Source organism: Sycon ciliatum, chromosome 2 (genome assembly GCF_964019385.1).
Source record: "Sycon ciliatum chromosome 2, ocSycCili1.1, whole genome shotgun sequence".
In the NCBI taxonomy this organism is placed as follows: domain Eukaryota; kingdom Metazoa; phylum Porifera; class Calcarea; order Leucosolenida; family Sycettidae; genus Sycon; species Sycon ciliatum.
Window position 1 is genome coordinate 39,112,921 of NC_088644.1, and position 27,841 is coordinate 39,140,761.

At 51.1% G+C, this 27,841-nt stretch overlaps 1 protein-coding gene across 1 annotated transcript; it reads left to right on the forward strand.

Moving 5' to 3' along the window:
• On the forward strand, positions 1 to 27,815 carry LOC135810029 (uncharacterized). Its single transcript, XM_065323496.1, has 11 exons — positions 1 to 306; positions 3,800 to 3,947; positions 4,341 to 11,854; positions 12,376 to 12,417; positions 13,113 to 13,154; positions 13,705 to 13,771; positions 14,717 to 22,272; positions 22,945 to 23,019; positions 23,482 to 23,721; positions 24,246 to 24,360; positions 27,090 to 27,815. The coding sequence occupies exons 1-11, from the start codon at positions 285 to 287 to the stop codon at positions 27,418 to 27,420; spliced, it is 16,152 nt and encodes a 5,383-aa protein (XP_065179568.1). The 5' UTR covers positions 1 to 284; the 3' UTR covers positions 27,421 to 27,815.
• Positions 27,816 to 27,841: the final 26 nt, after the last annotated feature.

Sequence of the window (27,841 nt, forward strand, 5' to 3'; positions counted from 1 at the left end):
TACCATTCCGGTCTCCTTCCCACCCATGGCTCAGTGGTGCTGCAAAGTGAGCCTCGGAAAAGAAGGTGAATGCGCCTTCTGCCTCGTTCTCTCACCGCATTGCCCCGATCAGGTTGCTGTGTTGCATGGGCGGCGGCTTGACCTCGTTGTGTCGTAGATCCTGCATCCTCGTGCATACAGTGCTAGTGGTCAGGTGTCTGCAGTGTTAGCGGTGCGCCTGTGCTGGCTGTTGTCCATCTCATTCAACCACACCGGCGACACACCGTACCTAGGTGCGCGCCATCATGGAGGCGCCTTGGCGAGACCGTAAGTTTACAGTGTTGTGCGCCTTGCTTACCTTCTCTTCCTCCCCTACTCCATCCGATATTTTCATACTTCGACTGTTCCGTTTCGTACTACACGTAGAACTTTATAGATTTCTTTGGATTAGACTATTTCTAATTTTCATTTTCATTTCATCGCCGAGTTTCGTCTCTTGTATCTTTGGTGTTCTTCCTTCTTTCCATGTCATGTTGGATAAAAACCCGCGCTTGATTTTATAGATGCGTGTTAGGTACACCCTCCGGTAGATGAGTGTAAGTTAAAAAAGAAAGTCAGCACACCCCCGTTACAATGGCTTACAATTGTGTTACCCCCCCCCCCCCCCCCCCAACCAGCTTGTAGAGAAGTTTCGCTCGTGCCAGGCCACCTGAGTGCCTGATTATACCAGATGCGTGTGCGCGTTGGTATCGCATTGAACTGGCAAAAGTAAAGTAAAGTTCGCACATTAAACTTGTACTAGACCATTGTCTTCACTTGGTCTGAGACCCTAAAGTTGTAAGGCCCTCTTACTATACAGGGTGCCCAAGGTATGCAGCGAGTTCATGGTGAAATTCACTATGGGACTGATAGTGCGAAAGGGAGTCGGGGACTGCACTGGAAAGCGTTGGGTTTCATTTGGCTCTCATTACCCGGATTACCGTAGCTATGGAGGATATAAAATTAATGATAGGACAGTGCCAACTATAACCTTGATAGTGCGCGTAATGTGCACACGGGGAGGATACCCCAATTTCAAAAGGGTACGTTCCTGGTGAGCAAACTGCCTCAAGTCAAGACTAGAGAGCGACGTCCAACTAGGAATCAGACTTGGGTGGGTGTGGACCTTAGGTGTCCACGGAAGAGGGTCCAGACTCCTCAGTTACTTGTCATTGCTGAATGGTGAAGCAACCACATCATGGGACGTTCTCGACGAGCACAGTGCAATCGCCCCAGTTTGGCGTGAACTGACTCGGGATAACTTACTTGTTCCGTTTTGCCCAGAGTGTGTGTTCCAATGGTTGCCAGCAGCTCTGCAGCGGTTGTGTGGTTGGGGGTGCACTATCGCAGCAATTGCCCAGAGTGTGTTCCAATGGTTGCCAGCAGCTCTGCAACGGTTGTGTGGTTGTGGTTGCACTATCGCAGCAAGAGTGTCTGTATAATCTGTGTGTCTTGCTAATACCATGACAATCATGATGCATTGTGTCAGTCTGTCTCTGGCATACCCACCAGCGGTTATATCTCAGCAGCGTGTTTATCCAAGCAACCACGTATCTCTTCCTCTCTTCCTTATCCAAATGAGAAAACACTGGGTCCAACCACATCTTGAAAACGTCAAACATCATCCATCCTTGGGTGTTGAGCCAATAATGAATGTAGAAAGGAAAGTAGTGGATAGTTACTTGTACCGACACATTGCCTTTCTACTTCGAAGTACATCACCCATCCTGCACGGTAATGATCGCAAACCAAAGTGTTGAACTTACATGTATTTCTCCTACCTTTATGGCCAGCCTTCAACCAATATTACAATGACGTAAATGCGCGTGGAAGAGTATACAATGTCATGACGTGCGTGGAGCATCAGTCAATTGTAAACTGAATTTTTTTTAAACAATTCATGTTTGTAGTTTGATGAGATTTCCCATAGCTCCAGCAAAGAAACTCGTTACATGTATGTATGTAGCAGTGCAATCATGAAACAAAATAGAGAGGCGCATTGCTAAGTGACGCCGAAAGCCTATACGTGCAATTGTGTGATCAAGCTATAGCCTACAGAATAGGCATGGGTGCCAAGAATGCCGAGCCCGGACTCGCACCAGAACGAATGTAAACCATAAGCATCATGACTTCCGACGACAGTCTCTTCAACAGACTGCACTGTGAGTGCATGAATCATAATAATATAAAATGTCCGCTTATTATTATATATTTTTCTTTTCTCTTATTATCAGTGGGACCATTGTCATTAGGTTTAGGCCTGTTTTTGGAACTCCACTTTAAATAAAGCCAAACAACAACAACAACATAATACCTACATGTATAGGCTATACAGTACTGCAAAAAAAAGATCGATTGCATAATTATTATGTCATGTACATTTTATACATACATGTCATGTTGAAGTACAGTGCTGGAAACTGAAATCCGACCCCTGACTCCTGAGCGTTGCGCTCACATCGCAAAGACCCAACACGGGATGGTAAAACTACGAAACAGAAACAACCGCTATTCGCTAAGGCCCGTAAGGGGTCATTTCAGTTGCCAGTCTGTACTGTAGTTCCACCGGTAGGTCTATCATGGTCTAGGCGCCTATGGAGAGGCGGGCTCACACGGTCACAGACTCACACCCCATGTAATGATGTAGATCTACCAGATGTACATGACTACGGCACGTGAACGCTTTGACTGAGTGACCCCGTGATCTCTGGTTATCTATTCCTATCTGGCCAGTTCACACACCTGTACTTATGCTGTGCACATAATTATGTACAAGCTCGTCGCGTGGACAGATCAGTCCTGCTTTTTTTCTATTTTCAAAAACCACCTACACCAGCACACCACTTGCACACTGCCACCGCTAGCGAGTTTCAAACATTTTCAGCGACTACTAATTTTGCAGTATTGTGTTCAGACCTAATAGTACCATTGTAGCGGGTAGGAAAGGATGAGGAAGCTCCTACCGGAATACATTCTGCTGAGCAAATCGTACTGCACGAGCTGCAGCTGGTGGATGGAGAAAACGAGCGTTACGTGAAATTACGAACAGGCAGGACATGTACATCATGTATAGCCAGTAAGTTGGTAATGGCTTGCAAAAGTTGAAATGCAAAAATATGAAAAGAGAATTCAACAGTTGCACTGCCCTATGCATGCTGCTTCATGCCAATCTCGCACTACAAAAAAATGCATGCAGCACTTGTCGATCGGTTACCTGTATCACAACCCAGGTGGTAATATCTATTGCTCATCATCGCTGGCTGGTTGTGCAATTCAAAAGGTGAAAGTTGCACGCACTGCAATGTCCGTTATCACCTCAATGATACAGTAGTTTGCTGCTGCACGTGTTACTTCATAACGGTGCCGTCAATGAGATAATATGAAATAGAGGTAGCGACTTCGGCGATAATAGAGCTGGACACATTGCACATGTGTATGTTGGTCCCGGCTGGCGATGTGGGAGCTCATGCACTTCCTGCCAACTTGACTCGTACGATGTGCGATGAGATATCCGGCGTTAATTCATGACCCTGGTAACAAACTTCACAGTTGGCCTGCTTATAACCAACATGGACGTGGAATTGCCCACTTTGGTTGATGTACTCTTGACAGGACATGTATGGTACATGACTGCATGGCACTTCAACAGTAAAACTTTGAGGGAACTTAGGAAACGAAAGACCTGCGCAGGCTTTCCGCATAAGTCTCTAGATTTTCTTAATGCCCGTGTGAATCATCCCCGCTGACACACTGGCCTGATTTTCGATTTCTGTTTGTCCAGGGTGGCACGCTGCCGTAGCTCTATTTCTCCTTGTTGCTTCAACACAACTCGGGCACATCGATGGCGCAACGTATACCCTGCTTGGCAGCGCCACCTCATCTCAGCAGCACCTGCAGTGGTCCGACCCGCAGAACTGGTCACCGCAGGGGTAAGTGAAGGATATCGGTTGCCAAACAGATTGCTTAGTACATGTGGCTCACTGTACGAGCACTGAGTCGTTGCCTTGTCGAAGTCCCTATCACGGAGTGCATGTATTAGCTGCAGTTGTCCCCTAGCTCCCTTTCCCCTTTCAACCATGACCAATTCAAGTTGTGTGTATGTATGTGTGTGTGTGTGTATGTGTGTGTGTGTGTGTGTGTGTATGTGTGTGCGCGTGCTCGTGTGTGTGTGTGTGCGTGTGTGTGTTTGTGTGTGTGTGTTTGTGTGTGTGTGGTGTGTGTGTGCGTGCACACATGCGCACATACCTGTGTGTATGTGTTTGTGCATTGTAATCAACCTCTGACTGCATTGTATTCTCCACTGTTCCTCATTGTTCTTGCAGCATCCCAGGTGCCAATGACGATGTGACGGTAAGCAACACAAACGCCGTCTCCAACTGTCAGCTGCAAGTGACGCGGAATATCACCGTCGGTAACCTGACGATGACGAGCACCAGTAGCCGTGTGTGTCAGCTGTACATCATGGCCGGGGTGGGCATGACCGTCACTGGCAACATGAACTACTACGCCAACACACTGTGGGTGCTCGGCGTGCTCCGCGTCAACAACCTGGAGTACCGTGGCTCTCAGATCTACGGCCCGCAGTCGCAGAGCAACACCCAGTACCCGGTCAGGGGACTCGTTCAAGTCACGGGCAACCTGACCGTGCGTCGTGGCTCTTACTCTACCAAGTACTACCGCTACATTCGCATCGAGACGCTAGGAAACAGTCTCTTCAACAGTGAAATGGCCGGTAACATCCACTACTGTCAAGGATGCATGTTTATCAATCGTGGAACATTCACGACGTGCGAAGTGCGATTTTATACCACCGGAACAACTCCAGGCGTGGATTCGGATGGGTGGAGGTTGGGATTTATCAACTACGGAACGATAGCGTTTCCGATGACGCGCTACTCATACCTCTATTACTACTGGAGTATGAAGAATTACGGAACTGTCCATGTGGGCACCATGCGTTGGCGTAGCACGTACCGGTTCTACGCACAGAGCTCTCAGTATGACTGGATCAACTCAGGAACAGTCAACTTCTACATGTGCAGCGCCTACTTCAGCTCCAACTCGTTCCGCGGCGCTACGGGCACGGTGAACGTTTTCTCCTCTCCGGCCGTGTGGGGGTCTTACCCGCAGACTCCGTCGTACAGCGGGCAGAACGCGCAGTGGCAAGCTTTCCTGAAGGACGTGTACGGTGACATGGCGTTCGTGACCAACCCCGGCAGCTACTTCTGGGATGTGGGCAGACAGACCTACATCAGCTTCCGCGTGACCACGGGGAGAACGTTTGACTTGGGCAAGCTCAATACGTACGGCCGAGTGTATATCTACTGGCGGGGTGACTACAGCACATCAACACCGGTATCCGGTTCTATTGCTAATGGCGTGTCTCTCTCCCCGGACACAGAGTTTGTGGCGTACGGTGGCAGGAGTGATACGACTATCTCAACGACAGTCCTGACCGTTGGAGGCTCATCACCGTCTATTGGCAAGCTGCAGGTATCTGGCGGATGTCAGCTGCGCCTGTCCTCATCCAGCATGGTCAAAGTCACCGATCGTGTTACAGTGTATCAGGGTTCCATCTTCCAGCTTGCCTCCACTACTCGAATGGAGTTCTACGGCAAGGTCTACATCAACAACGGTGGCCAGCTGGCTTTGCTGAATGGCCCGGCGACTTTCTACAACACGCTGTTTTCATCTTCGACACTGAATGCTAGCAACTCGGCTGTAACAACCCAGGGAACGTTCATCTGGGGCGGTGGGAGTTTGTCTGGTACCGGCACTGGCCGACTAACAACCAGTGGTCCGGCGTACGTCAAGCACAGCGCCACCACTCTGAACATGGCCGGTGTCCAGCTTGACATCAGCCGCCAGCCCATCGCAGCAAGCGGCAAGGTAATAGCCGAGTATTTTCAGTATCGCGTGGCGACGAATCGCACTCAGCGCCTGTCCTCCATCCAGTACTGGCCGGGACAATCCACCTCCAGCTCCACTCTACCAAGTTACTTTGACAACAGCACAGCAATCCCCGACGTCGCACGTCTAGAGGATAACGTCCAACGGCCCCCTAGGCTTTACGGCAACTCTCCTCTGGATTGGCGATCAACCGCGTATACAAGCTATGACTCTGGCAGTCCGCTGAGCTTCACCTACACGTACGCAACACGTATCTGGTTCTTCTTGCAAGTCGACACTGCCGGTCTCTACTCGTTCTATGTGAACAATGGCTACAGCATTCAGGCCAGGATCTGGATTGACGGCATGGTGAGGTCACCCACCTTCCCCTATGCCAGATCCAGCTCGTTCTCTCCCAACTCCAACAAGCCAATCAACGCAACACTGGCGGCCGGCACTGTGCGTGTGCGCCTCGACTACTTTGTGCGAACAAGTAGCTACTGGAGCACGTACGGAAAGTCTCTGCTCATCATGTACGCTGGACCCAATGTGGCCAAGCAGTACATTCCAATGACCAAGGTCTCCTGGAAGCGCACCGTTGGCGGCAAGACGGAATTTGCCAACCCGGATGCATCGGCTAACATCTCATCATCGACCAGCCAGATGGACGTCGACAACGAGGGCACCATCTTTATGACTCGAGGGTCGTCGCTCTCGATCGGCTCCACTGGCATCCTGAACGTTCTGACGGATCTGTCCATTCTGGGTGAAGTCTCCGCAAGTGGTAGCCGCACTACCCTGACCAATGCCGGTGTGCTGCGCAAGGAAGGCAGTGCTGGTGTTGCCACTTTCTACTTGGCCTATTCTGGCTCCGGGCGGCAGGAGTACAACGAGGGTAAAATCGAATTCCCGACCGGTGCCAAGGGCGTCATCAGCTGGACCAACGCTGCCGGTGGTAGCTGGCAGGATGTGAACAACTGGTCGCCCAGCAGGATACCAACGGCTAGTGATATTGTTCTGATTAATCTTCAAGGTGACTTCAAGGTGATCATCACCGGCACTGCGCAGGCTGAGAGTGTCTTCGTTGGTGACGGAGGTACCAGCACCCCTAACCTTGTTGTTAGTCACTTCGCCAAGCTGACCATCTCCGATCGGCTGGAGCTTCACTCGCCAACGCTCTCGCTGAATGGAGAGCTCGACGCGGCCAATGTTGTGTGGACAGGACAGTACATCACCGGCACCGGCAAGGGCTGTGTGTTCACGTCCAGGAACAACTTTGCCATGCTGGCAAGCGGCTTCACTACAAAGTACTTCCGGGATATTGTCTTCCAGAACATGGGACTGTTCAGCGTGGACGTGACAATGGCCAGGGGACGGCTGTACTGCGCCGGCTGCAAGATCAACAACACGCCGTCCGGCCAGATCCTCACTAATGCCATGTACTTCTACTGGCAGACAGGATCGTGTACGGCAGCGTCGCTGACCACTGCGCCCGGTGGATCGGCCACGGATCCATGCGCGCAGAGCGGTCTGGTGAACAGCGGACTGGTCACGGTGGAGATGTACGACAGGAACGCCTACTGGTACTACATGCGCGTCTACGGAACCGGTGGCACAATGCGTGCTATCACAGTCTACTGGGGTCGGACATACACATTCTACATTTACTATCCCTACATGGTCGGCGGTACAATGCAGACGTACATGGCCAATGTGAACATTCGCTACGACAGAAATCCGTACAAGCTGCAGTTCGACAAGATCCAGCTCTACGGCGTCAAGCTATGGTACGGCAGTCGGCCGGGCACGTTGGGATTCAACACGCGCGGTGCCAGTGCCCAGCTCATACAGACAGTATATCAGAATACCAGTGTTCCGTACGACATCTCGCGCTCCACTTCCTTCTACTTCTACAGCTTGGGGGGTAGCAGCAGCACTTTAAACGACGTCACGGTAGGCGAGACCACTGCTGAGGGTCGAGTTATTCTCTACATTAGCCAGATGTACTATAGCCGGATCATGTTCACCAAGTCCATCAACATGTCTCCCTGGTCCTCACTCAATGTACAAGACCTGGGCAGTGGATGGGTGCAGGTGTCCCTTGCTCCATCAACGACTGTCGGTTCTTTGAATGTCGGTCAGCGGTGCTATTGTGATCTTCCAGGCCCGGTCAAGTTTGTAAGCACGTACAACGTCATTCTTCGCAACAATGGTACGCTAGCGCTGAGTGATGACAACGTGCAGCTGAGTAGCTTGGCCGTCTCCACGGGTGGAAAACTGACTACAACTGGAAGCTCTGGGGTGCTCTCCATCGCGGATACGGTGACCACGTACGGGTCCGTGGACTTTGGCGCTGCAGTTGCATCGGTGTCCGGCTTCTGGCGTCTTCTCGGTGGCTCTCTGGCTGCACAGAAACTGTCCACAACCGGTCGCTGGAGCATAGCTGGAAACAGTGACAAGACGTTCAACGGATTGACAGCAAGCATCCAGCAGCCAACACAGCTCACTGCACCACAAGCGCAGCAGAAGGGTGTGTTCGTCGAGTACTTCCAGATGCGCATCCGAAACAGCCTCAATCCAACACCGACCGGAACACCGAGTAGTTTCCCGCCGTTCACCGGGTTTGATGATGCCGCCACCCGGCCCATTATGTGGAGATTTGAGGATGACATCAGTCACGATCAGCGCTCTCCCAGCTGGGCTCCTATGGACTACCAGACAAACGGCAATGTGAACACTAGTTCTCCGTATACGTTCCAGTACAACTTTGCCGTGCGCTACTGGACTTGGCTGAACGTTGCACAGGCCGGCACGTACAACTTCACTTTCTACTCCGACTATGGCATTAGTGCGCGGCTGTGGCTTGACGACAAGGTGGTGATGACGGCTGGTTTCTACTCCGCTATCTACTCCAACACGTTGTCCCGTCCCAGAACGTCAATGGCGCTGACTCAAGGCTTCCATCGCCTGCGCCTCGACGTCCTCCAGCGATCCTCATCCTACAGCACACGCAACGGCCTGCTTGTGTACATGTCTGGTCCTGGATTGCCTGATGGTCGGCTGCCTAAGAACCTACTGTTTGTCAATGCTCCACCGGTTGGCTCAAGAGTACTGCAGTATGCTCAGCCCGCGTTCAATGCCTCGCTCGCCAAGAACAACTTTGCCGCCAGCATATCCGGTGGTGAGATCTTTGCCTGGAACACTGCAGCGCTAACTGTGAGTCAGCAGGCATTGCTGGACATTCAGTCGGACGTGTCTTTCCTGTGCTACTCAACTGTGCCGTGTAGCCTAGTGAACTATGGCACACTGCGGCGAAGTGGTGGCTTTGGCCCGGCTCAGCTCTACACGACGTACGACAACAAATCCGTCGGCGTTCTGGACCAGCGGGTTTCATCGATCACGTTTGTACATCCGCAATCCACCACGGGACGTATCACGTGGGTGTCTCAGACGAGCGGCTCCTGGGATAACGCGTCTAACTGGGTACCGCAACGTCTGCCCAGACCTGACGACGTCGTGCTGATCACTGTGCCGGGATCGTACGTCGTAACCATTCCAGCCGCATACAATGTCAACGTCACGTCTCTGCTGGTGGGCGACTCCAGCAGCAGCGTGTCTCTGCTGGTCTCGCACTTCACTACCCTGACCGTCACTGATCGGCTGGAGATGCGCGGCGACTCTGTGACCATCTACGGCTCGATTGACGCGGGCTCCGTCGTGTGGAGTGGCAAGACTATCCAGGGTAGCACTGCTCTCAGCAATTCTGGTCAGCTGATCGTCCGCAAGACCATGCTAGTCACTGGTTCTCTGGTGACGACCAAGTACCTGACGACCGTGACGATCATGAACTACGGCACGTTCACGCAGGACAGTGCAATGTACAACGGACGGCTCTACTGCTCCAGTTGCGTAGTGAGAAACATGGCCGGTGCTACTGCCTTCCTCACCACGCGATACTTCTACCTCACTGGTGCGTCCACCGCCGACGCGACCGGCTTCCGCGCTGGATTTGAGAACTACGGTACGTTGGTGATGCGCCCGCCCAACTCCTACGTGTATATCTACTGGGATGTGAAGAACTATGGACGAGTGGTGACCATGCCGTGGTATTACTTGACGCAGCCACGCATCTACGCGTACAGTGTATGGGTCAACTACGGCACAGTGGACATCTACCTGACCAACTTCTACATCTACAGCGGCTTCAAATCGCCGCGCTCCACCGTCACGCAGAACGGCGTCCTGTACAACACAGCCAACAGCTTCTGGAACATGTACTCCCGGCCGGTTGTGTACAACACTGGCTCCATCCGAGGCAATCGCATGCTCACCATGTGGCGGGAGTGGCTGGAGGACGTGTACCAGAGCGGCCTGTACGACGGCTCCCGCTACTGCTATCTACGCTTCCAGAACCTGCGCACCAGCATGTACTTTGGCGAGGTGACCACAAAGGGAAATGTGCAGATTTACAATTACTACTCGTATGGCTCCTACAATGTCTCTATGCAACGGCTGGACATGGATCCGAGCGGCCAACTCTATCTGTACCGTGTTAGGAGTTCGTCCTACCGCACAAACATTGTTCTGCAGTCGTCGTACAAGCCCCATCGCGTGGCATTCGTCTACTCTTACTACTACAGTGGTCTGATCGCCGAGGGTGACACTATCTTCAACTCCGGCGTGTCACTGAATTACTATGGTCAGTTGAGAGTGGAGCCTAACAATATGGCCGAATTTCAGCAGTATGTTGTGAGCCAGTCCTCATCCACTTTGACTATTGCAAACGGACCAGCTCGCTTTTACGATCAGCTCCGTATGTACAGCGGCACCTTCAACCTTCTGGGTAGCAGAGTGACCATGCTGAACATAATGCAATGGGGCTCTTCCACCATTACTGGCATCGGTGGAACACTGGTCGTGACGCGGGATTCGTCGCTGACCTCAAGCAGTCGCCAGTTGCAGGGCGTCAACCTAGTGATCGATGGCATGACCGTAGACGGCACACAGCGTGGCTTCATTGCCGAATATTTCCGCGGTGTCGGCACGCAGCGCTATTTCTATGACGAGAGCACCAGCTCCAGGCTAAGCTCAAGCTTTGACAACCCAACATCTACGCCAAACTTCTATCGTCTAGAGAACTATGTCCAGAGACCCGCCACCTACTACGGCATAGCACCCAAGTATATCAGCCCTGGCGGAAGTAGCTTCCAAACCAGCACAAGTCTTTCATTCTCTTACGACTATGCTACAAGATTGACATCCTATTTGAAGGTACCAGCGACGGATAGCTACACATTCTACTTCCAGAGTGGCTATGCTACGCGTGCACGTATGTGGATCGATGGGGTGGTCAGATTCACGAGTAAAACGTCGCTGATTATCCCCTCAGCAGCCGGTGAGACATCCAGTGCAGTGATGCTGACAGCTGGCTTCCACTTGCTTCGTATTGATCTGTTGCTTGCCAGCAGAAGCTATCTGTCAACGAATGGTGCCATGCTGTCTGTTCAGTGGTCCGACAGCTCTCTTAGCAAACAGGACCTGCCAGTCTCTGCCCTCTATCCGTTCATCCGGAATGCATCAAGCTTCCAGGCTGCCGCTGCGTCGCTCAACTACCAAGAACCAGTTTATGATGTGTGCGAGTCCAACCTGACGGTCAGCCAGGCTTTGCAGCGGCCGTTCTCTTACAGCCGTTTCCGCGTCACTGGCAGCTTGTCTACAACCAGGAACGGTCGTATCACCGTTGGTCAACGCGGTACTCTTGAGTTGCAGTCTAGCACCTCATGGCCTCTGAGCAGTACCCCATCGCGCATCTCACTCTATGTGGGCGGACAGGTGATTCGCACAGCCGGCTCAGGCCTACTCAATCTCAACACACTCTACAACATCAGTGACTCCGGCTGCCAGTCGGCCACCTCGGGCAGCCTGGAGCTTGGCGTCAATGATGCCGGTAAGCTGTTGTGGTGTGTGTGGGGGAGGGGGCGTGTGTGTGCATGTGTGTACATGTGTGTGTGTGTGTTGTGTGTGATGTTTTGACGAACACATTTCATGAGAATAGCCCTAACTAAGAGCTGCTTTTGTAGCGAACATGATTTAAAGGTGCATTCGTCTTTAAGGTGCATTCGTTTGTGGAAAAGGCACTTTTGTCCCGCACCACATACACATAGGACATTTGTACTTGTTAATTCACAAAGCGGAGTTTCCGTTGACTTGCGAAAGTGCTCAACCCACGAACAGGAACCTGCAACACAAGTTCACAATGGTGGGCAACTTTGTTTTGTTATCACTCTGAGCTTCGTGGCAATTGGGCCAGTCATCAGACAACTGTGGCCCGATTTCCGCGAGTTAAACCAAAACAACGTCTCCCGTCATTGTGACCTTGTGTACTTGTCGATCCATGCGTGTGGATCTAGTGTTATGATCGTATCAGCTTGTACCTGCGATGCCTGTCTTGTGTGTTTTGCTTCACAGGGGCAACTGCGCCTACGGTTAGCGGCACAGGCACTGTTCCAGGTATGTACTCGTGGTGTGCACGCACATACACACTCATACACGCACACACGCATACACACACACACACACACACACACGCGCGCGCGCACGCACGCATAAACACACCCGTGCATGCGCATGTACACCGACACAGAGTGTCTATGCACATTGCTGAAATCCCCCAAAGCTTTTGCAAACGGAGAAACATGTCATGATGGACTATGATGATGATGATGATGATGATGATGATGATGATGATGATTATAATAAGTACTCAAGCAGTCTGAGTGTTCTGTGTACCACTGCAACTTGCTAGTTTTTAGTCATTGTACGGGAACGCTTTCTATTTATTTACTGTCTGCACTCCATGGCACATTATGAAAATGGCCAATACAAGGAAGTGAGGGTGAAACCAACCACGGACCGAGGGCAAAAATGCAAATTAAAGAGAGAGAAAAAAAGAGAAAAAACAACTCTGTCAAGAGATTGCTGTGTCTTGCCGTTGCTGAGACTGACTGTGTATGCTACTGCTGCCGCTGCCTGGTGAAATCCCAACACAGGTTGCTATAGTTTCTACTCATAACACTGCTGCCTGTACCTCTTCGGCGGTGGGAATCTAACTAAGGTCTGTGTGTGTTTGTCCATGTTTGTGTGTGTGTGTGTGTGTGTGTGTGTGTGTTTGTGTTTGTTTGTGTTTGTGTGTGTGTCTGGTTCAGTCCCGTCAGTTGGGACAACAGTGCCTCCAACTTATCCACCAGGTAAGTCCTGTTCTAAAATTGGAATTAACATACAAGTCAGCATTATGATTGGCGACACCTGGACATCCTACAATGAATATTCATGTTCAGCTTGGGGTGGCACTTCACACTATATGCTATGGCGGAGAGGGCGTGCATGCACCCAATGACCCGGCCCCATTGGACACATGCGTGTTGGATGAGTAACATTCTGGTTAGTCGGTTCTCTCTATCATAGGCATGTGCATTTTGCTTTCTCGTCCAGAACATGTATTCGAATTTGAAAAACTGCTAGTAGTTGAAATTTTGCATATGCTGACAATACAAAATAGAAACGAGAAGATATGGTGTATCGGTTCTTTATCGGAGAGCATATGTCAGTGTTTGTGTGCTTGTCTGAAATATGATAGAGGCAAATGCACATACCCTGGACACTCTGGAGTCTACGCTGCGGGAAGAAAAGCAAACGCAGTGCATCGAAAACACAAAATCGCTTACAGCAGTTGTTTGCCTATGTGTACTCCTCATGTCTCTGTGTGTATGCCTGTGTGTATGTTTATCATATCTCCAGGCAAGACGGTGACCTGGAATGGAACTAGATCAGGCTCTTGGAACGATGCGTCTAACTGGAATGTTCGGTGAGGTTTTTTTTCAGCAGAATGCCGAGAAGTTTCGTATGGCTGGGCGCAATGTAATCATTGCCAATGTTTCACTGCCAAAATGTGATTTCTCCACAGTGTTTTGGACTACCAGTATTACCACACTGCCTAGAAGTACTGGCCAAGATCAGCTGTGTTTATGGTAAAGATTGTAGCTATGTGCTACTTTGAAAGCAAGTTCTTCAGTCTATTGCGATTCACTAGTCGCAACAGGACAGTCATCTCGTGAAGCTACCTTTGGTGGACTTTTGTATGATTTTGGGTTCATGTAATGTGTACAACTCAACGTTTTGGGTTCATGTAATGTGTACAACTCAACGTCTGTGGTCAGAAATCCAGTACGAAGTACGTACACATACCAATAGTGTCTGTTTTAAAGTGCATGTGTTCTGTCGAAAAGAGCACTACTGCCTGTAGGGTACACATGTATTTGGCCGTGAGCACAAAAAAAACTAAACTCGGTCTTACAGAGAACAAGTAGGAAACCAGAAGTGTAGAAATAGAAATACAATGTAAGAACTGTCGCAGTCAAGAACAAAGAAGAGAAGAGCGTGAAGAACTAAGAACTGTGTCGTGGTTGAATCCAAGAGAGGTGAGAATGAAGAGCGAACATACGAGCAGAGAGTATGAAACGGCCCGAGTATTTGACGGGTGGAGACCCTAGCCATGTAGTCTGCTGCATTGTCTCCACATTCTGGCCTTGAAACCAAGTGCTGACTAACCATGTAGCCTTCTGCATTGACGGTCTCCACATCCTGGCCTTGACTTAAACCAAGTGCTGTTGATGCTACCACAGTGTCACTAGCGGGGGACTGGGCAGGAAGACTGCCTTGGAAAGTTTGTTTTAAACAGAGTGTGTGGTCTTGTTCCATCATTAACCATGTATATGTCACATTGTGTGTGCTGTTTGTGTGTATGCTGCAGGGTGCCCATGGGTAACGATGATGTCATCATCCCTAGAATGTCGTCCACGTTCACGGTGACCATCTCGGCGGACGTCACGATTCGCAGCCTGACTGTGGGCAGCACTAGCCAGACTTCCTATGCGTATCTGTCCGTGTCGCGCGGTGCAAGCCTGACCGTAAGTGGCACGGCTCGTCTGAACAGCTACCGGACATACGTGTATGGTGTAATGACGGTTGGCCGCCTGGAATGGTCTGGGTATTATCTCTATGGCAACAACAATGGTGTACTGAATGTTCTCAGTTCTGGGACAATCCGTAGGGCTTTGTATAGTTCCAAGTACTTGCAGCAGATCCAACTTTTCAACTTTGGAGCATTCACTATTGACTCCAGCATGGATACCGGCTACCTGTACACCAGAAACAGTCATATTGTCAACGATGTGGGTGCTACGCTCATTACCAACGGTATGCAGTGGCGTGTTTCCAGTGCATCCTTCCCTGGCAACACTCTCAGCACCGCTGTGTACGACGACGGGCAGCCCAAACATCTGACGAACCGCGGCAACTTCACCATGGTTCTTGGAGCTTCTTCCCGCACGAGCACGTACATGTACTGGGCGATTGGCAACTACGGACGTATGAGCATTGTCAATGCTCGCTACCAGTCCAACACATATGTATACTGGTACTCCCTACCTGTACGCATGGGCCGTTTCGACAGCTATTTTGCATCACTTAATTTCTTCGCACACGCGTCGTATGGTCCCACGCCGGATCAAGCCCTTGCCGCCTCTGACATTCGCGTGCGCGGCATGCCAATGCTGCGAGTTCCGTTCACACGGCCCCGCTTGCTCAACATTGCCCTCTACCAGACATACCTGGATGCTGTGTACGCTAACGCTACTTCACAGTGGGATGTTTCCGTCACCGTCTACTGCCGTTTCTATAACATCCGTAACAGTGTGGCGGTCATCAACAGGATATGGTCGGAGGGTCAGGTCGCTGTCCAATTCACATCTTGTTACTCCAGTCGACTCAGTATGACTATTGCGCAGGATAGGCAGGGTTACGTATCTCTTGGAAGCAACAACAATGGTGCAAACACCCTGGAATTGTCCAATAGTGCCACCACTGGCTCAATGGACATCAGCTCTGGATGGCTGTTGACCATGCCTGCTACCACCGTTAGCAACTTCATCTACCTGAGGGGAACGCAGAACTGCCAGGCCAACTTGAACACGACGAGCGGCACCCTGCAGCGTCTCTTCATTGCGCAGGCATGCTCACTGACGCTGAGGTCCGCCAGCCTCTCTGTTGCCATCATGGACACGTATGGCACTCTTGCCCTACAGGACAGCAGCAACCTGGCAGTTAGTGATCTATTCCGCTGGTCTAGTGGCATATTGCGAGGCACTACTGCATCACCGAAGCCACGCAGTCAGATCGCGTTGGCCGGCTACGTTAATATCACTGGCTTTGATCTGAAAACGCACGACACCGTCGACGTAGTCTTCGCCGCCAATGCCGCAGTAACGACGACTGCGAATGGAGTGGTGGCTCAGTACTTCAACTACTTGAAGCCAGCGGACAACAACACCGCTGTTCCAACTCGACTCTACTACTTCCCAAGCACTGATGGAAATCTCGGCGCTGGCTACTTGCCGGAATCATTCAACTCTCCAGCCGCGCCAGCTGTGTTCCAACGAGTGGAAGCATCGCTTCAGAGGCCAGCCGCCTACTTCTCTAACTGGTATGGTTTGTTCACCAGCACGGGTGGTTATGACTACACATCTGACCTGTCCTTCAGCAGACTGTATGCCGTACGCTTGCTGTCCTACGTCCAGATAACGGCCGCTGACGATTACGTATTCTACCTGCGTTACAACTACGGCCCGGCCCGCCTCTGGATTGACGACAAAGTCATTGTCACTGGGCCAAGGTCCGCCAGTATCAACTACGACTATGCATCGAATGCCACGCGCCTCGGAGCCGGCTACCATAAGATCCGCGTTGACATGATCGTGGGCACTACCACTCACAACGTGTACGGTTCCAACGTTCTGGTGTCCTACTCGTCGTCGACCCTTGAAAAGCAGCTCATTCCCGACAGTCGACTATTTGTGTATGACTCGTCAACGCCAACGCCAACGCCAATTTCACCTGCCCTCCAGGCCAGTGGAGCAGTGGCACAGCGTGCGGTTGTAGCCACCGAGGCCATCCTTGCACGTGGAGGAGCAGGAGTCATGATCCAGGCCAACTGCCAGGTCTTCTTCTCCGGTGATACGTTCTGGCTGAGCACTGTGTCGGCCGGCCAGACTACCAGCAACATGGTGTTGCAGGGCACGCTGACCAAAACCGGCGGTGGAATCTCCACGTTCTTCCTGGGCAATCCGCAATCGGGCGGGGTTCTGCAGCAGCTCGATGGCGTGGTCAACTTCCAAACACCAACCATCCTGAATTCTCCTGTCTTCTGGAACAACTCGGCCGGTGGACTGTGGACGGATCCGGGCAACTGGTCACCAAACCGCGTGCCAACAGCGTCTTCGATTGTCTTCATTGACCTGCCGGGTGCGTACACCGTGGTCATTACTCCCAAGCTGACGGTCCAAGTCGAAGACTTGATCGTGGGCGGCGTTGGCGTTTCGGCTCAGCTCTTCGTTGCCTCCAGTTCTAGGCTCGTGGCGAACGATCGTCTTGATTTGATCGCATCCACATTCAACATTCAGGGAACTGTAGACGCTGCCCGTATTACGTTTGGTGGACGGTACCTATCTGGAAGCGTTGCAGGCAGCGGTACGCAGAGCACTCTGATTGTGCGCAAATCTCTCAGTCTGCTCTCTACCGGCTCCAGCAGTGTGTACTTCCAGAACATTCGAATCCAGAACCAGGGTGTGTTCACCATCGGCTCCAGCTCGCGCGACATGACCGTCTACTGCCAGGCGTGCTCGCTGGTCAACACGGGAACGCTCATCCTGGAGCGCGCCAGCCTGAGGGTCACCGGGGCTTACCCTGCGTTCGATAGCAACAACTTCAGACTGGGCCTGCAAAACATGGCGGGCGCCACGGTGTACTGGCTACATCGCAGCTATCGCACGCAGTATTGCTACTGGGACATTCTCAACCGCGGCGCAATCAACAACGTGGGAGTTGGTAGTTACTCGTACAGATATCGTGTCTACATGTACGGCACCATCACCAACTTTGGCTCCATTACGCTGTATAGCAGCACCATGTACGTATACGGCTCCAGTTCGAGCTCACGCTCGCTGCAGCTGGGCACTGGTTCCTTTGCAGTGTACGGTGCTCCGGTTTGGAACACATCCATTTCCAGCTCTCAACCGACGAACCTCAGTCCTCAGCAATACATCAATCTGATCTACTCTGGTCTCAGTAATGTAGTGACATCAACATTCTGGGATCGCAGTGGACAGGCTTCGCTCTACTTCCAGTCGTTCTACTACACGTCCGTCATGCTTTCTAGCATCAAGGCCGTCGGTTATGCTCGAGTCCAATTCTCAAACTCGTACTACTCCAATTTCACGGTGACGTCTTCGCTGGACCTGGGCTATTTCACAAGCTTGCAGTTCTATGGTACATCGAGGGGTACTGCTAGATTCAGTGCTAACAGCGTCACAGGCTTGGGGTACTTCTACAACAGTGGGTACTGGTCGGTCAACCTGGACTCTGGCAATACTGATCTGCAAGTGTATGATTTCCTGAGCCTTAGGGGCAATGCTTCCGTCACTTTCAGCTCGAGCTCGTCAACTGGCAGGGTTTCGTTCCGCCGTGACGTGTTCATTCCGTCGGGCACTGCCGTCACCTTTTCAAGAGTCCAGGTCACTTTCAACCGCCGCTTCCTGAACGCGGGCTCAGTCACGCTCATGAATGCCGGTGGTGTCGTCTGGGGTGAGTTTGCCTGGAGCGGAGGCAAATTGATTGGCTCGTCATCCAGCAGCTCTTACTTAACACTTTCGGGCGGCTGTACTGTGAAGGGAACCGGTGCTCGTACTCTTGATGGAATTAACCTGGGCATTAAGAAGCTTGCGCAGCCGTCAAAGAACGGGGTGATCGCTGAGTACTTCAAGTACCAACCGGGTTCTGGTGATGAGGACGACTTTGGCCCCTTCGCAGGGCTTGTGGCTGCTAATGCGTACCAATACTGGCAGGCTAATAGCAGCCGCTGTACTGAGGACAATAATTGTGTTCCCGCGTCGTTTGATGACCTTAGCACACAAGCAGACACGGTTCACCTGGAGAAATCACTCGGTGTGCGTCAGTCAGCCGAGTACCAGGGCCCAGTTGCCTTCTCTTCAACGGGCGGCATTGACTACAACAACGATCTTACGTTCACCTACAACTATGCCACACGTCGGCTTGCCTACCTATCTATCACTACCACTGGTATGTACCGCTTCACCATGCTGGCTCAATATCGCATTCCTCGCATATGGGTAAACGGTGATGTCATCTTTACAGCCACTAGCTACTCCAGCTCCGGTTTCCCCGCGCAGCAGACACAGTTTGTTCAGCTCTCCGCCGGGTACGTCACGATCCGGGTGGACGAGATCGTGAGGTCCTCCGCCTCGGGTGGTTCCAAGGTGTACTACGAGGGTCCCGGCGTTCCGTTCCAGCCCGTGCCGCTTGCCAAGCTCTACTACCGGAACCCGGTCACCAACACACTGGTGTCTAGTCAGTGGCAGATGCCACTCATCTCCGTGTGTGCTCTGGCTGATGACAGTCTGACGATCATGGCAAACAGTGCAGTGCTCAACGTCAGTACAACTGGACTGCTCAACGTGCAGACCGATGCCGTGTGGTATTCGAACGACATCGCTAACAAGCCAGGCACGGTGGTCAACGCTGGTCTGATCTCCAAAACGGGCGGTGTTGGTGTAGCAGTGTTCCTAGCACAATACAGACAGATAGGCCAGGCAGCTGTCCACTCGCAAGTCAAGTTCTTTGGCCAATCTAGCTCTACCGGCGTTCTCTTCTGGGTGAACCCCAACGGTGGACTCTGGTCCGAGGCCAGCAACTGGATGCCCAAGCGAGTCCCGACCGCCAATGACTACGTGTTCATCACGGAGCCTGGCCAGTACAAGGTCGTCGTTGATGGCACGGGTGGTCAGGAATGCAAGCAGCTTGACGTCGGTGCCAGCGACGCCGATGTCACTTTCACCATTGAGTACTTCTCTTCGCTGACCGTGTCGGCCACGCTGTACCTGAACACCAAGGACGCACTGCTTCATGGTAACCTGACGGCCGGCACCATCCAATGGGCCGGCTCTAGCATCACTGGTGACCCGCACTCGGGAAGCTCTGTGATTGTCACCGCCACCAACGGCTTCACGGCCACCACCACATCCTACAGCACGCGTACCCTGCAGAACATTCAACTGACAATGGGTGGATCATCCGTCTGGAATTCTAACATCTATCGTGTGTACATAAGCGGTACAAACATCACTGTCCTAGCCGGCGGAGTGTTGAACTGGCCGGTCCGCTACTTTGGCTCCTCCCGTAGCAATAACTTCCAGCAGGGTTTGATAAACTATGGAACAGTGTACTTTGCTACGTCCAGCTCTTCATCATACATATACGATGGAATTCTCAACTATGGTTCAATTTACCTAGGCAGGAGTTGCGTGACATCATCGTCGAACTTCTACATCTACAGCTATTTCGCCAACATGTCCCCTGTCAGTAAGATGCGATTTCATAATGCGTACGTTCGCTTCTACTCAACCATCGTTCTGCCAAGCAATGCCCGTGGTACCATTGAAATGTGGGGAGGCCTTTACTGGCCGTTCGGTAACATCCCAACCAATTGCGACAGCACAAGGTATTCGCAGAGTCTTGCCACCTACTACAATGTGACACGCTATGACGAACGCTTCAGAGGTTCAGGGCTGATGTGGGATACAAGATCCACCCGCTACATGTATATCAACAGTCTTCCACGGAACACAAACCTCTCATCTATTGTGACCAGAGGTCGTGTTGAAGTTCGCGTCTACTCGACCAGCCGCAATGTCACGTTCAATACCAAGTTAGACATGGACTCTTTAGGCCTTCTCAATATTTACTCCAGCCGCGGAAATTTTGTGCGCTTCCCTGAAATCCTGAACGTTGGAACAATGCGCATTCAATCGGGCTCCACTCTGATATTCCCCGACGCTATGCAGATGCAGGTCGGTGCGTACTTTGTCGTGCAGCAAGGCGTCACAATGAAGTTCAACCGCGCTGTGCTGAACTTCAACGGCGGCCTAAGCGTCACAACGCGTGGCATGCTGAATCTGGAGAACACGCAGCTCAACGTGGATAGCAACCTGTACTTGAATGGAGGGATGTGGTTGAAATCTTGCACTGTCGACTTTGCGCACGATGTACTGTGGGCCCCGTCCGCCACCATCAATGGTAGTGATTCCTGGATCTACATCCGCCGGCGTGTGCGCTCCAGCTTGCCAACAGCATCAAATCCACATCCGCGTGGAAAACGGCAAACGGCGGCGTCCTCGTCACTGCCGTTGAATCTTGGCGGAACAAACATGCGCATTGTGCTGGAAGGACAGGTAGAGCGTCCATCACAGTCCAGAGGTGTCCTTGCTGAATACTTCCAGTATCGTCTTGGTCCCGACAGTCTCAGCTCTATTGGTGGATTTTATAACGACTCCACAAGCTCCAACCTTGTACCGGAAAGCTTCAACGACCCGAGAACAGAGCCTACGTATAGCCGAATTGAGCCCAGCGTCAGCTATGCGCCTACCTATGGTGGCCATTCTCCTCTGGCTTACTCTGCTACAGGCTCTGGCTATGACTCTAACAGCATGTTTACGTTCACCTATAACTTTGCCGTGAGATACACGTTCTTCGTCAACATCCCGGTGACCAGCTCCAACTACAAGATCTCGTTCAGTGGGCCGTACTACACTACTCGTTACGTACGCGTCTGGGTGAATGATTCCATGCCGAGCGCGACGATTCGCACTGCCAGATTCCCATCATCGTCATCGGTCAGCAACATCTCGTTCATTAAGGGCTACAACAAGCTGCGTATTGACGTCATCCAGCAGTCATCCTACTGGGACACGATTGGTAACATGCTGTACGTGAACTACGAGCTGCCTGGCATTCTCTCCAAGACGCTGATCTCCAATCAGAATTCATACTACCGCCAATCGCCGTACTGGACTGGCGAAGGCTCGCCCTATCCGGCGCCGTCGTTCCAAGCGCTGACCACACCGGCGTGCGAGTACACTTCTCCCAACACCACGTACGACCTGTGCAACAGCGTGGACGTCGGGGTCAGCTGCTGGCAGATGAGTGGCGGCAGCTACATCAACTCGACCGACGGTCCGTCGATCTGGGTGACGCCGACCGGTGTACTGGATGTATCCAGCACGACCAGTTGGACGTACAAGAAGACTCGTCTCTCGCTGCTCAACAGTGGAGTCATCGTGCGCGACAAGGGACTGCCAAAGATTAATCTAGAGACGCAGTATGCGACGTCTGGCGGGTGCAGTCTCCTGGAGGCTGCCGGAGATGATTCCACCATCGACTTTGGCATCGCCGGAGTGGGTGAGTGCACACATGCACATGCACACGTGCTTTGCGCGCACATACACATGCACACACACACACACACACACACACACACACACACGCGCGCGCGCGCGCATACACACAAACACACCCATAGAGTCTATCCATGCAGTCATGTCTTTCTTCTTCCATTGGTACTACTGGCTGGTACAAGTGCTTCGAAGTAATACCCAGGATTTCCATTTGCGCTACTCTTGCCTACTTTGAGCGATAACAAGTGTATGACTGTATTAAAAGTGTGGTTCGAAACTGAAGGGGCAGAAGGGGTGCCTCTGTAGTCCCATTTCCCCCTCTGCCTGTCGTCTGTGTGCTGGTACCTACACCTAATGATCATGGCACTGGTTTATCTACTGTAAGACCAGATATTTTAACGTCAATTAAAGCTGATCTCCGGATTTTTTGTGGGTTAGCGAGGTGGAATTCTAACGAATTCTGTCTCAAAACTGGCAAATGATTGCACATTGCTGGTCTTCCAGTATGTGATGGGTATTGTGCAGCAAGGGGAGAGGAGAGAACTCCGTGGCGACTCTGAGTTTTCTGCAACGAATTGTTCTCATCAGGGCAGCAGTCTTTGTGCGATTGCTGTGCTCTGCATGCTTGTAACGGGCCGTGTTGTGTTTGTGCCGATGATGTTTCTCTGTCACGCAGCAACATTCCCGCCGACCACCGAGCCGCCGCCGACGCTGCCACCACCGACAACGCCTCCACCTGTGCAGGAGCGAAGTAAGCCGCCATGCGTTTTATCCACCCCTGCCAGGCGTGACCAGGCCAGTTTAGCTGAAAGAGTATAATCTTACCAGGACCACTGATACAGCTGAAGAGGGGCCTTGCCTGAAAATTCAGATGATTTTTCTTCTTTTTTTTCTTTTTTCAGTGATTGGTGTAGCCTAGAGAGCGCTTGGAGAGTGTGGTGAGGATGTATGGATACAGCTATGGCTAACACAGAGAATAGCCATGTCCATGATCCCAACATGACCACCAGTTTATCCAAGTACCACCGTGCTGATGGTGTATTGTCATGCTAGATATATTCCAACGTGTGTGTGTGTGTGTTTATGTTTTTTAGTAGAATTACAGAACAAAAAAACTGTTTTGTTGTCTGGCAATGTTCTTGCTTGGCCCTATTTGATTTGTACATGCACGTACTTGTACATGTTATTGTGTTGTCGTGTGTTGTGAAAACAGGTCCAACAACTTGGACTTCGGACGACGTCCAGCAATGGATTGCCACTACTAGCGGCGGAGAGTTTGCTCCGTTGGGCAAGTTCTTCCGTGACCTAAGCGGAATCGAGCTGCTCAAGCTGTCCCGTGAGGACTTCATCAAACGAGTGCAGGCGTCCAACCCTGAGCTCGTCGACCTCGCCCATCAACTCTACGACATGCTCGACGCACAGGAGAAGAAATACGGCACGCCGGAGGCTAACAGTGAGTGCACTACGTGTGCTACGACTGAGAGTGTCTTTAAGTAGGCCCCACATTCCCGCTGCCTACTTGTATGCGTAGTCTGGAATGATCGGCATTTAAAAATGTAATGAAGGAAAATAGAAAAAAGCAATCAACCAATATTGCAGCCTGTGCCCATCATTGGTATATCCCAGGTGCAGTATTGATCCATAGCCCATTACTTTGAGACAGCAGAGCATATGTAGAGGGTGAGCACTGCAACTATTAGCAACACCTGCCGATAGCATTTGTATTTGTATTTAGTTGGGGGTTCCCCAAATGCTATTCGCCTGTCAAAGGGGATTTCCTATATAGCGTGATGATGTGAGCAAGGCACTAACACTGGAGACTCTCTCAATTTAGGCTAAGGCCTGTGGAGAATCCATAAATACAAATACAATACCATGTACCCAACCTGGTGCTTTGCTTGTCAATATACTCTCTTGTGCTTTGCCTGACAATGTACTGTCTTGTGTTATGCTTTGCTCTGCCGTTTGCCTTTGCAGCATCGTCTAATTCTACGGGTGTAGCCGTCGGAGCTGCTGTTGGAGCCGCCGCCCTCATTGTCATCCTGATTGTCATTGTGGTGCTGGTGCGCCGCAAGAAGGGCAGAGACACTGGGTAAGCAATGGTCTAATTCATACTGCTACGAGTGATGACCAACTGTCCACCTAAGTAACCAGATAGCATACAGTCAGCGAGTGTGCCAGACAACAAGGCACTAAACTCACAGGGAGTACTGAGACATTCAACGACCTGACACCTAGCTCCAATACAATGTCATGTTGTCGCACTTGCTGACTTTATATTATCTGGTTACTTTGATGGACAGTTGGTCATAACTTGTAACATTTGGTCCTTCCTTTTTATCCATAATTACATTGTCTCAACATCAGAGTTCTATTAGGGGCCTTCCATAAATATGGATAGCGACAACTAGCCGTTTAGAGGGGGGGGGGGGGGAGGGGTTGAGCGCCTGTTTGTTTCTCGAAAAAATATCGATGCACAGTTTGTATGAGTGGGCACGTCTAGAAAAAAGACAAAAAAGATATTGATACTATATCCCATTCGTATGTGTTAGTTTCTCAGGGGGTTGAAGAGAAATGACTAGTTTCATTCCAAAATAAATACTAGTATCAGTATTAACGGATGGTCCCTTACATGCTGTAAATCAATTACATTCGGTAACCGTTATAATGTCTTAAATTCCGTAAGGTGCCCGCCATTTGCAAAATTGCAATGATTGCTAAAATTTGTCACACTCACTGTCAAGTACTGTATGCATGTGCGTGTGTACATAGTAAGTACTTCGAAGTAAGTAACCCGCGATCGACGGCACTTTATGAAAGTTAGATGACTACGAAATGTTTTTTTTTTCAGTTTACGAGTTCAAGTACATGTACTATTCGCTTACGAAATGTAATCAAATTACAGTAAGTACTCTGCACTCTGTACAGATATATTCACACCTACTGGGTATGATGTATTCGACTCTGTACAAATATCCCCACCTGCTGGTAGTGCACATTAGCACAATATAATCTGTTCTACATGTACAGCTTATCTGTTAAAAGTCATGGTGAACATTGCAGTGTGCAGTGAGAACACTGCTCAATATGAATGTGTACAGCTTGTACTGTACTGGTCTACGGGCCGTCCTGCTCAACCAGTTAGCAACCTGCACCAGCTAACGCCCTGCGCCCTGCTGCACTCTACACTAGTTAATGCTGTGGACCTGTCGGCATGGTTTATCGCCCTCCACCAGCTGGCACTTGGTGTCAGTTAGCACTGCCCTGCACCAGTTAGCACCCTGCATCAGCTACTAGTAGTGTCCTGAATCAGTTAGCACCCTACATCAGCTACTAGTAGTGTCCTGAATCAGTTAGCACCCTACATCAGCTACTAGTAGTGTCCTGAGTCAGTTAGCACCCTACATCAGTTAGCGCCCTGAACCAGTTAGGGCCTGGTCAGACTGCGGCAAATTTTGGTTGCCTGGCGAAAAAAGAAAAGCGTCCAGAATTAGAATCGAGATCACACTACACATGTGGGGAGAATGAAAACTCAAACTTCATTTCGAGCGTCAAGTGGTAATCTCCACGAACGACATCGAATTCCTTCACCTTGGGGATCACCAACACCTTCAGTGCAATCCTTGCAACCATCCTTCGGAGTTTTGTTGTTGTCCGTGACCAATTAGCTCTTCGATGTCGCGATTAAGAAATAAGTGAATATCAGCGTCAATGGCGTATCAGCGTCCAACTCCTGTTTGGAGCGGAAAAGCGTGGTCCGTTCTTGCTTTTTTTGGAGCGTCAACTCCCACTTTTGTCGCTCTGGCGGCAAGTTACTATGGAGATTCGGATTATAATCACAGGATTATTTCGATTCTGCCGCAGTCTGACCAGGCCCTTAGCACCCTAAACCAGTTAGCGCCAGTTAGCGCCCTGAACCAGTTAGCGCACTGAACCAGTTAGCGCCCTGAACCAGCCAGCGCCCTGAACCAGTTAGCGCCCTGAACCAGTTAGCGCCCTGAACCAGTTAGCGCCCTGAACCAGTTAGCGCCCTGAACCAGTTAGCGCACTGAACCAGTTAGCGCCCTGAACCAGCCAGCGCCCTGAACCAGTTAGTGCCCTGAACCCCAGTTAGCACCCTGAACCAGCTAGCGCCCTTAACCAGTTAGCGCCCTGAACTAGTTAGCGTCCTGAACCAGTTAGCGCCCTGAACCAGTTAGTGCCCTGAACCAGCTAGCACCCTTGACCAGCTAGCACCCTGAACCAGCTATAGCCCTGAACCAGTTAGCGCCCTGAACCAGTTAGCGCCCTGCACCAGTTAGCGCCCTGCACTAGTCAGCACCCTGCACCAGTTAGCACCCTGAACCAGTTAGCGCCCTGCGCTAGTCAGCGCCCTGCGCCAGTTAGTGCCCTGCGCCCTGAACCAGTCGGCAGCAAGCGATGTGCACCAGTACACTGCACAGTAATTACTCACACGATTGGATTTCATTGAGCAACGCTGTATAAAACTACTCTTACTGCAGCACCTGAAGGAGAATCGTATGAGTACTCAAAGTTACACTCCCAGCTATTGGTCTTTCTGAAGTACTGACCCTGAGATAGTGTGTGTGCACTGGCTCGGGGACACTGTGCCCTACGAATGAGCTAAGTTTGGTCAGAGCTGCCCGCTATGGGGGCTGTCAGACTCAGTGGAAGGGGCTTTATCCTGAGCAGCCCATCGGGTGCTGAGTTGGTGTTTGCTATGTGTGAGTAAGTGATGAGGAGCATAGCTTACAGTTGTCTGTGTGTCCTCTCTGTGTGTCCACCTGTTGTTCTTGTTGTGCCGACTCGCCGCCAACGCAGCACTATCACGTTCAACGGCCAGCGCTCCAAGCGTCTCTCCGAGCAGCCCGTTCTGGAAGTGGAGAACCCCGGCTACATGACCCAGAGCACATCGGTCAACGCAGACACGTCCGCCATGCCGCGCAGCAGCATGCTAGAGCAGATGAAGCGGCAGCCGAGCTACGACACGGCCAGCTCGGAGAAACTGCAGCTCGCCAAGGGAGAGGTGCTGTATGATGACGTTGGAAACCCGGATGAGCAGATCTACGAGGACATGGGAGCCGAACCTGGCTCCTACGCAAACCATCCGAGCCGAATGGACCAAGGCGATGTCTATGAGGTTATGGGTTAGAACATAGACTTGACTTTCAGCTTCGAAATATCCTCTCTCAATGGTTGAAAACTAGAACTGTTTATTCTTCACACTATAAATTAATCCTTGGCTCTCGATCAGAGTCTATTTTTACACTGCATGCTGTTAGCTTTCCACTAATATTGTATAGCTCGCGTTGCCCGGAGCAGGGTGTGTAGATTTACTTCATTGCCTACCTTTATCCAGTTCCATCAGATTGAAATGCATTCTGTTCTCTAGTAATTTACACCAGGTGGGCGAGTTGTGTCCAGAAAACTTAATTGCCGACTTGTCAGGTTGTCTTTCTTCTTCATGATGTTCACCGGCAACCCGCTTTCAGCCACAACTTTACAAAATTAATACTATTCCATAGCACTGTTTCCTGTGCCATCCGATCTAGTCCAATTGCTTTGTGTGTGCT